The sequence below is a fragment of the Mesocricetus auratus genome, unplaced genomic scaffold (assembly GCF_017639785.1).
Source record: "Mesocricetus auratus isolate SY011 unplaced genomic scaffold, BCM_Maur_2.0 Super-Scaffold_100021, whole genome shotgun sequence".
NCBI classification, from domain to species: domain Eukaryota; kingdom Metazoa; phylum Chordata; class Mammalia; order Rodentia; family Cricetidae; genus Mesocricetus; species Mesocricetus auratus.
Window position 1 is genome coordinate 6,981,346 of NW_024429202.1, and position 10,341 is coordinate 6,991,686.

The following is a 10,341-nucleotide window of genomic DNA, read 5'->3' on the forward strand; positions in this document are numbered from 1 at the left end:
TCATGGGTCCTCTTCCTGTGATCACATGGCGATGACTCTCCTCACTACATTTCCCAGAATCCTCTCAGACTCCTAGTCCCACCTATCTTGCTTCCCCATTGGCCAACAGTACTTTATTTACACCAATCAAACATACACACAGAAGGACTTCCCCCATCACAGGGCAAACCTTGGGGAGGGGGGGGACAGCCCTGTTAACGGAGCTTGCGGGGCGCGGGCTTGCCACTACCATTTAGCTGTCTGCTAATGGAATTCTCCTGACATCCCTTATTATTTATTGAAGACCCACTTTATCACGCTCTGTGATCAATTTAATAACAGCAAATCCCTGAGAGCCCGACCATCCTTCCCTGCCTCTTCAAACCACCACACTCAAAGGAAGGCAAGCAAATGAAACCCAGGTAGCAAAAGCCCCGGGTTAGCTCTGTCATGAATTTAATGAACTCACAAGTGGGAGAGTTAACAATCTCAAGCCCCTATCGCAAACATAGACAACGTGACAGGTTTAAGTAAACTGAATGGGATGTCACTGGGTGTGGCTAGTGCTCAGTCCCACTGAATGTCCCGCTCCTCTTCAGGGAGAATACTCCAGTTGGGGGAAGCCACATTTCGGGCCAGCCAGTTGAAATCGTCAACGTGGTTCCAGTTATTTCTGTTCCTATCTAAACCGGAGTCCTGGAAGTCCTTGTCGATCCCCAGGTAGCTCCAGGTGTAAGGGGCGAACTGGATGCCGCTGCAGTCCTCCACGATGGCCCTGCTGGTCACCTGCAAGAAGATGCGGGTGTCTCTGGTAGTGTGTACTCGGAGCTGCTGGCAAGCCACAGCCAGTATGCAATCTCGACAGTCCTCCAGGAACACAGAGGTGGACACCGGGCCGCAGAGCACCTTGCAGCCGCGGGCCTTTGCCAGCCGTAAGGTGTTGGGATTGCCACGCAGTCTCACAGTGCAGTTGGTCAGGTCGCTCAAAAGGACGTCGCGCTGGTGCAGCTCGTCGGCTGTCTTCTCCAAATCTTGGGACTCCAGGCTGGAGAAGCCACAGGCCCAGCTGAGCTCGGGAGCCCCCTCCTCCTTGGTCAAGGGCTGCGAAGGGGTCTCCGAGGCGACCGGTGCGGCGTCCACCTGGGCGGCCCCAGCAGCATCCTTCTTCCGCGCCTTGAAGGCGAAGCGCTTCTTGGGCTGCAGCTCCTGGCGCCGCTCGGCGAGCTCCGCCTGCAGCTGCGCCAGCGCTGCCTGGCCCTGCCGCAGGTCGTAGGCCGCGAGGAACAGAACCGAGTCGTTGAGGAGCTTGCGCAGCCCCTGGAGCCGGCTGGCCGCCTCCTCCAGCCGCTCGGCCGACGCCTCGCCCCGCAGCAGCTCCTCGGCCGCAGCGCGCTCCCGCGCGAAGGCGGCGGCGAAGAAGCCTCTCTTCTCCTCCTCCACCTCCTGGCCCTGCCGCTTCTGCTTGCGCCTCTCCACCTCCACCTGCCGCTCCTGCTCGCGCCTCTGAATCCGCTCGGGCACCAGGCTCAGCTCCCGCGGGGGCCCAGCGGCAGGGTCGCCCAGAGCCACGGGGCAGTCCACACCCTCCATCTTGACTCCAGGCTTCCTCTACCCGCCGCCTTTCCTCCCGGCGCCCTCCGCAAGGCCGCCCACCAACGCGCCCTGTGATTGGTCGGCCGCGATGACGTCAGATCCCGCCATATCCTCTTCGCCTATTGGTTTCTTCGCGCTGGAGGGGCGGGGAGGAGGGCGGGGCTGTCTGCCAGGAGGGGGTGGGGAGACAAAGGTCCGGGTGGATGGGTGGGGTGGGAGGCAGGCGGGTGAAGCTTTTTTTTTCTTCTTAAAGGGGCAGGACTTATATCCGGGATTGTGGGGTGAGTTGCAGCAGCGGCAGCTGCACATGTGGGTTTGTTTATAAGAACAAGGTTAGAAACTCGCAGGCCTCCCCCTCCCCCCAGCTCCTCCCTACTACCCCCTAACAGGCCGGAGATCTGCTACTGGGTGGTGGGGAGGAATGTGTGCTTGTGGTGGTGGTGGGGATAGGTAGTGCGAGAAAGATGGAGGGGGGGGGTTATTGCACCTCCCGGGCCGCGCCGGAGGAAGCTGCAGCTGGAACAGCTGGCCGGGGAGCCGCTTGCATGCCTCTGGTTTCTTCTTCTTCTTCTTTTTTTTTTTTTTGTTTTTCTTTGCCTTTTCCCTTCCATCACCTCTTTGCTCAGCCGGTCCCTGCCACCCCGATAACCCTCATCCTTCCTGCCCTCCCCCATTCACTGCAGCTCCGCGCGGCCTGGGGGCGCCTGGGTCCCCGTGGGCAGTTATTGGGGCGGAAAGAAGGCGCGAAGCATCGCTACGAGAGACTGGGTTCCCCGCTGGAGCGGGTTCCGGGGTTCCAGGGGGAGTCTAAAGACAGATTATTATTATTACTATTATTATTACTGGCCAATTGCTGCAGTCAGAGGGAGGGGCGGGGGAGATGACATGCCACCCCCACCCTCTTTCTCCCCAGAGCGGTGGCGGCCACTCCCTGCGCAGCTGGCAGTCGCCGGCCGCGTGGGGCTGAGTCCCCAGGCCGGGCGCCTCGACTCTCCCTATAGGGTCGACGGTCTTTAACAGGGCGATGGGGAAACGGTACATTATTTCTAGAGGTGGTGGGAGGGATTTGTCACCGGAAGTGAACGAGCCTAGCCTATAGTCCGGACGAACCCGAGTTACGAGTGGGCAGCCGAGACCGCGCAGTCCCTAGCAGAAGCCCAAGGTGGAGGCCGCAGAGGACCCGGGTGGCATCCTCGCATGCTGCCTTCAGCCACCGGGCCTTCTGAACCCGGGCAACACATACAGTCCTTGATTTCAGCCCATCTCCACCCGGGTTGCCAACCTCCATTTTTGTTCTTTTAATTGGGATTTTTTTTTTAACTGCCAAAAAAAAAAAAAAAACCTCACTTGAAATTTAAGCCATATACCCGCGTTTTCTGCGTAGAAGATGCGAGGGAACGAGAGCCATTCGATTAAGTTGGAATTAAGACTTGAGTTCCAAGCCTCACGTCCCACTCCTTTCCTTTCCTAACCATTAAAACAAAAATCCAAACCTCAAGCACAATTTTTTGATTGGAGAGAGCATTTCTCTACTGAGTCAAGACAGCTGTCACTGGGTGGCAAATCCCTGTGAGGTGGAGAGCAGGAGGGGAGTCACACGTTTCCGTGTCTGTATACTCGATAGAATGGGAGGCGGATGGAAAAGAAAAGCCGATGGTCACTCAGCTAGCCGTGCAGGCGCCTTATTTTTGTTAGTTTTGTTTCCTGGGCAAGATAGGAGAGGCTTTGTTTTCTACTTTTTAAAAGAAATTTTATTTCACAAAAGTATGCATTTGAGGCTACTGAAATATATCTGATGAGTTTGTTGACGGTTCCTAGGAAACTCAATAGCTTCTTTCTTTCATGATTGATTGTTTTTTAGACTTATTTATTTGTGTTTTATGTGTATATGAATGCTGTGTGTATATCCATGTGTACCGCGAGTGTGCAGTGTTCGTGGAGGCCAGAAGAGGGCATCAGATCCCAGGAACTGGAGTTACAGGCAGTTAATGGGCTATGTGGGTGCTGGGAAAGGAACTCAGGTACTTGGAAAGAGCAGCGAGTGCACCTGACCACTGAGCAGTCTCTCCAGCCCCAGATGAAAGACAGATGTAATCTACGAAGATTGAAAGGAGGCTGATTTTGCTGCAGGGAACAGCAACAACCCTGACTTGCTTGGCTTTAGTTTCTCAGTATCAGAGCCTATCCCATTCAAATTAAGAAAGTTGGTGGTGGAAAGATTCTTGAGCTTGGAGTCTGGGCTCTCCGCAATGGTGAGTCTGTCAGTGGTTCTAATTGAGGACTATATGCAGAGTAGAAGTCGGTGTCATCAGCCCTTTCAAGATTGCGTTTCTGCCTATGGACAGTTTTTGCAGAGTCTACTTGATAGGAAGGTAGTGAAAGTTGTCTGTTGTTTAGCTTAATGTTTAAGCAGAAAAGGGTCATGCAATTGACCCTGTTTTGGGGACAGTTTTTAAAGACTGGTGTGAGGTCTGAGAGGGATTGATTTGAGGGTGCCGTTGGAGCACAGGGGGGAGCTTTTTTCTTTTAATTTATGTATACAGTCTCCTTCCTCCCATGCACACCAGAAGAGGGTGCCAGATCCCAATATAGATGGTTGTGAGCCACCATGTGGTTGCTGAGAGTTGAACTCAGGGCCTCTGAAAGAGCAGCCAGTGCTCTTAACCCCTGAGCCATCTCTCCAGCCCTTGGGGTGAGCTTTTCTGTGCCTTGGCTGGAGTAGGTGGCCAAGGCAGGTGTCAAGCTATGTATCCGGTTTCTGAGTTAAATGCCATAGGAAGGCTGCTTAATGCTGGCATTGCCAGACCATGTTGCGTCCTCATTCTAACATTTGAGGGCACTGGATTGAGAATGTGTCCCTGACAGAATCCCGGCTCATCAGAGGTAAGTGCCTGTCCTGTTGGGAGGAGGGGGAGGCGTGCAGAAGGAAGAAGACGGTAGCAGAAATCATAGCGTTAACTCTGCACCTCTCAAGGAGAGGCCGGTGAATCTCGTGAAAGGAGGATGTAAAGAGATAGGGACGTTAACTTTTGGTTTGGTTTTTGGTTTTTGAGACAGAGTTTCTCTGCGCAGCCCTGGTTGTCCGCTGTCCTAGAACCCACTCTATAGCTTAGTCTGGCCTTGAACTTAGATTTGTCTGCCTCTGCCTCCTGAGTGCTGAGCCTAAAGGTGTGCATCACCTGGTGGACTCTAACTTTTTAAAAAAAACTATTGTATTAATTTATGAGGACATACACATATGCACACTCAGTGGGTGGGATGTCAGAGGACAGCTTTCAGGGATTGGTTCTTTCTTTCACCCTTTATGCGGGCTCAGGCTTTAGGTAAACACTTGACCAGTTCAACAATCTTGTCTGTCCAACCTTAACTTATATTTAACAATGGCTTGGATATTTTATGGTTCTCTATGTTGGGTTTACTTTTTTGTTTTTAGATCTTTCTTTCCTTTCTATGTGTAAGAGTGTTTGGCCTGCATATATATGCACCGTGTGAGTGCAATACCCACCAGAGGAACATGGTGGATCCCCTGGAACTTGAGTTACATATGGTTGTAGACCACTGTGTGGGTGCTTGGAATTTAACCCAGGTCCTCTGTAACGGCAGCATGTACTCTAACCACTGAGCAACCTTTCCAGTTCCTACTTATCTTTTAATGCCTTAAAAGTGAATCATATGCCAGGCCTGGTGGTCCATGCTTATAATCTCAGCACTCAGGAAGCTGAAGCAGTAGGATCAAGAATTCCAGACTTGCTCGGCAGCGGTGGCACACCTTTAATCCCAGTACTCAGGAGGCATTAAAAAAGGAAAAAAAAAAGAATTCCAGGCTAGCCTGGGCTATATAGCAAGATCCTATCTTTTAAAGAAGAAACACAGACTGCAGAGACGGCTCAGAGGTTAAGAGCACTGGCTGCTCTTCCAGAGGTCCTGAGTTCAATTCCCAGCACCCACATGGGTGGCTCACGACCATCTGTAATGAGATCTGGTGCCTGGTGCCCTCTTCTGGCAGAACACTGTATGCATAGTAAATAAAGAAGAAACACATTGCATGTTTGCAGTTACATGCCTTGGGAAATAATAAGCAAACGGTGAAAGCCTTAAATGAAAGGATCCTTGGTGTGTGCTTGTGCAGGAATGCAGCCTTTGAAGATCCTTGGTGTGTGCTTGGGCAGTGCAGGAATGCGGCCTTTGATGATCCTTGGTGTGTGAGGCCTCTCGCAGCTCAGTGGGATTATCAGGGGTACTGGGTAGAGGGTAGAACCCAGATGCACCAGGGCCGATCCGAACCCTGCGTTCTGCAGCCGGAGGGGCCGTTCACCCGTTCATCTCTCAGCAAGCTATGAGCATGTACGGGTTGTGGAGTGTCCACTGATGAGATCTGTTCCTCTCTTGTCAGGGGAGGCCAATTTTCCCACCTCTAATGCTGGCTTTTCTGGCACAGAGACAATGCGAGACAGCTGTGAGGGTATGGCCTGTTCTTAAAAGGTTCCCTACTTATCAGAGGCATGACAGCTGCTTCCTTCAGCCTCTGCTCCTGGCCGGTCCCTCCCCCTCAGCACTCACCACGCTAAGGCACTTCTTCCATTGTGTCTGAGGCGGGCACTGCTCAGGATCACTTATCTAGTGCCTGCTTATCAGAACTGACTGTGCTAGGGGGGTGGGATGGCTCATACGTGAAGTGTTTGCCAAGCCCGAAGACAGCCTGGACTGGATCTTAGAACGCCAGTAGCGGTGGAAGGAGACACTCCACAGAGTAGTCCTCTGATCTGCACACACTTGACACATACAATACATTAAAAAGGGGGAGGAGGAGGAGGAAGGAAAAGGACAGAGAACTATGCCCAGCACTGAGCCAGGGAGACCCCAAGGCTGCCAAAATTATAAAGATACACAGTGTATGGGGCTGAAGAGATGATGGCTCAGAGGTGAAGAGTACTGGCTGCTCTTCCAGAGGGTCAGACAGAGTTCAGGTCCCAGCACCCATGTCAGGAGGACGTGTGTCTCCAGTTCCAGGGAATGGATGCCCTCTTCTGGCCTGTGCTTGTGCGTGTGTGCGTGCACGTGTGTGTGTGTGTGTGTGTGTGTGTGTGTGTGTGTTTGAATGCAGGCAAGTGTATAGAGGTCAAAGGGCAACTTTTTTGTTTGTTTGTTTTTTGATTTTTGATTTTTCGAGACAGGGTTTCTCTGTATTGTTTTGGAGGCTGTCCTGGAACTAGCTCTTGTAGACCAGGCTGGCCTCGAACTCACAGAGATCCACCTGCCTCTGCCTCCCAAGTGCTGGGATTAAAGGCGTGCGCCACCACAAAGGGCAACTTTTGAGAGCAGGTTCTCTCTATGATGATGATGATGATGATGATGATTTTATATGTATGAATTCGCCTGCGTGTATATCTGTGTACCATGTATGTGCCTGGCAGCCATGGAAACAAGAAGGGGGTGTTGGATCCCCTGGAGCTGTAGTTTTAGATAGTTGTAGAGATACAATATGAGTGCCAGGAATCTAACCCAAGCCCTCTGTAAGAGCAACATGTGTTCTTAACCACTGAGCCATCTCTCCAGCCCTATGTTTTTATTTATTTATATTTGGTTGGTTGTTTTTTTTTTTTTTTTTTTTTTTGGTTTTTACGAGACAGGGTTTCTCTGTATTGTTTTGGAGGCTATCGGTCCAGCCCGGCCTCTGCCTCCCGAGTGCTGGGATTAAAGGCGTGCGCCACCAACGCCCGGCCTGCCTCTGGCTTTTAAGTGCTGGGATTAAAGCATGCACCACCACCAACTTTATTTTTTAAATTTATGTGTGTGTGTGTGTGTGATGAGTGTGTGTATGGGATCTTCAAAGACTAGAGGGTGTCAGATCCCATTGTGGGTGCTGGGAATTGAACTCAGGTCCTTTGGAAGAGCAGCAAGCACTCTTAACCTCTGAGCCATCTCTAGCTCCCATTTTCATTTGTCAATTTTTTTAGCTTTGGTTTTACATTTAGTGTGTGTGTGTGTGTGTGTGTGTGTGCGCGCGTGCGCTCGTGCGCATGCACACACACATGTGAAGGTCAGAGGGCAACTTGTGAGAATCAGTTCTTCTACCATATGGGTTTCAGGCATCAAACTCAGGTTGACAGACTTTGTGGCAAGCACCTTTACACACTGCCATTTGTCCAGCTCCACCTTGTTTTGGGGACATTGTTTCAGATGTGCTAATGAGCCCATGAGCTTCCTGTCTCCACCTTCTATCTAACCTCGTGAATGCCAAGATTCCAGATGCAAACTACCATATTCAACTTTTTTGTGGGTTCCAGGGTTTGAACTCAGGTGTATATGGCAAGTGCCTTTACCCACTGAGCCTCCTGGCTAGATCCCCGTAGCTCTTTGTGGCATAAAGTGTTCTGCTACTGTTGCTTCTCCCAGTTTGGTTCTTTGCCACTCCCTGATCTACGTCTTGTCTTCTTCACAGACTTCCTCTCCCCTCCCTTAGATGTCTTCTTTTAGGCAGAATTCCACTCTATATTCTGTACCCCTCCTCCTCTGTCTCACCTTCCATTTGGCAAGCTTACTTTTTCCAGGGATCTAAGTACCAAGAGTTGAATCAAGGCAGTCTGGTTCCTGTGTCCAAGCTGTCACCATCGCCTATCTAATCCCAATGGCACATCTGATTGTGCTGCTACCACAAACAGGACATCAGAGTCATCCAAGCACATGCCTCTCACAGCTCCACCCAGGCTGCAAATGTGACCCATTTCATCTCCTACCCCTGTCGGTCTGTCTCTCCCTCTCTGTGCTGGCTCCCCTCCCATCCTCTGGTCTTTCATTGGTCTCCCCAGTGTTGCCCTGAATGCCTGCAATCCTCCATGCTAATGCAAGCAGATAGAATCACTCTACTTAAAACCTCTGCTGGCTTATTGTTCCATAGTGTCCAGCCTCCTAGTGTGGCCACAAGCCCTTTCATAAGCTTAATGACATCATGATGCCAGATCTTTTCTGTGAAAATTAAACCCAAATCTTTTGGTGTGAGGCCTGGGCCTGTAAGTGTTGCTAGGGACTAAAGCCAGGATCTTGTAGATGGCAGACAAATGTTCTACTGTGGTGCTACATTCCTCATCCATCAATGGTCTTTTGAGACAAGATCTCATGTAGCCCAGGCTGGCTTCAAACTTGCTGTATGTCCCAGACTGGATGTAAGTTCTTCATCCCAGGATTACAGGTGTGTACCACCACACCCACAGTGTTGCTGTGTTCCTCAGGATTCTAAGTCCCCTGCCCAAAAGTAGAGATCGAAAGCAAGGTTTGGGAGGTGAGCAGAGTCCCACCACCAAGGGTCTTATAAACCACAGGAGAAACAGTACTTCATCTTGAAGGCGTTGGAACCCCTGGAGGATTTCAGCAGCATAATAACAGCTCCTATCATCTCCCCCTTTCCCACCCTAACACAGGGCCAGCCTGGAAGCCCCAGGCAGCAGGATTCAGGGCTGAGACAACCGTTGTCAGTTGGGAGACTGTAGCAGAAGCTGAGGGAATGGTAGGAGTGAGCAGCGGATAGCCAGGTGGGAGCAGGGGAGAGAAGGACAGAAAGTGTCAGAGAGCTAGAGGGACTAGATAGGACTTAGTGCTAATGGGAAACTTGCACTTGGGAGCTGAGTTTGTGAGGACCATGGTCCTTGAAGCTGTGAATCCGGAGGCACAGGTTTGGAGAGAGCCAGCGGGTCCACGCTGGACTTGCTCACTCCTGTGTCCTCTACCTGGGGCAGTATAACTTACCTTCTCCACGTGACACTTGCTTCCGACATGACCTGGCATGCACCTCCTTTCTGGGGAGGCTGTCTGTGTTCTGCCTTCCTTGTCACAGGTGTGTGTCCGTGGTGAAGCCATTGTCTGCTTATCGCCAATGTGTATATGGTGTGCATGCTTGTGTGTATGCGTGTTTGTATTGGTGTGGCGGCATGTGTGTGTGCATCTGCATTTGCAAGTTGGCATCAGGGGTCTTCCTGGATAGATCTCCACCTTATTCTTTGAGGCAGGGTCTCTCAGTTGAACCCAGAGCTTGCAGAAAGGGCTAGCCTGGTTAGCCAGCTTGCCCTGGGGATTCCTGGCACCAATTTTGAGATCTGAAGTTACAGGCAGGCTGACATGCCCGCTCAACAGACCTGAGTTCAATTTCCAGCACCCATGTGGGGGTTCACATCTGTAACTGCAATGTCCCTTTGGCATCCAAGGACACAAAGCAACTATGATGCAAAAGCATACATAGTGAACATCTATGCACACAAAAGAAAAGAAATCGTTCTTTCTGTTTGTTTCAAGACACAGTTTCTCTGTGTAGCCCTAGCTGTCCTGGAACTCATTCTGAGTTGAACTCACAGAGATCCACCTGTCTCTGCCTCCTGAGTGCTGCTGGGATTAAAGGTGTGTACTACCACCACCCGGCTGTGTTTCTTTTTATAGGTTATCATATGAAGAAAGGTTTGTAGGCCAGATCTTTTTTGCACTTAGTTTAAGCCCCCAGCACCAAAAGAAAGAAGGGGAAAGTGTGTGGGGGGCATGAAAAGCCATTCTCTGAGTCGTGCCTGTGTTATAGTATGCAGAAGTTCTCTAATGGGTAAGAGAGCACCTGGGTGTCGGTCACTGGTATGCTAAGACAGTGCTTTAGATTGCCTGTTAAGGGGGGCCCACTCATGGCGAGAGACTTTCCCCTCCTTTGGTTTAAAGAATAACTAAAGGCAGTGCACGCCTTTAATCCCAGCACTTGGGAGGCAGAGGCAGGTGGATCTCTGTGAGTTCGAGGTC

At 51.1% G+C, this 10,341-nt stretch overlaps 1 protein-coding gene across 1 annotated transcript; it reads right to left on the reverse strand.

Annotated features, from left to right (window-relative positions):
- Positions 1-418: 418 nt before the first annotated feature.
- Positions 419-1,636, reverse strand: Tbcc (tubulin folding cofactor C). Its single transcript, XM_005072370.4, has one exon. The coding sequence runs from the start codon at positions 1,567-1,569 to the stop codon at positions 547-549; it is 1,023 nt and encodes a 340-aa protein (XP_005072427.1). The 5' UTR covers positions 1,570-1,636; the 3' UTR covers positions 419-546.
- Between the last annotated feature and the right edge of the window lie 8,705 nt (positions 1,637-10,341).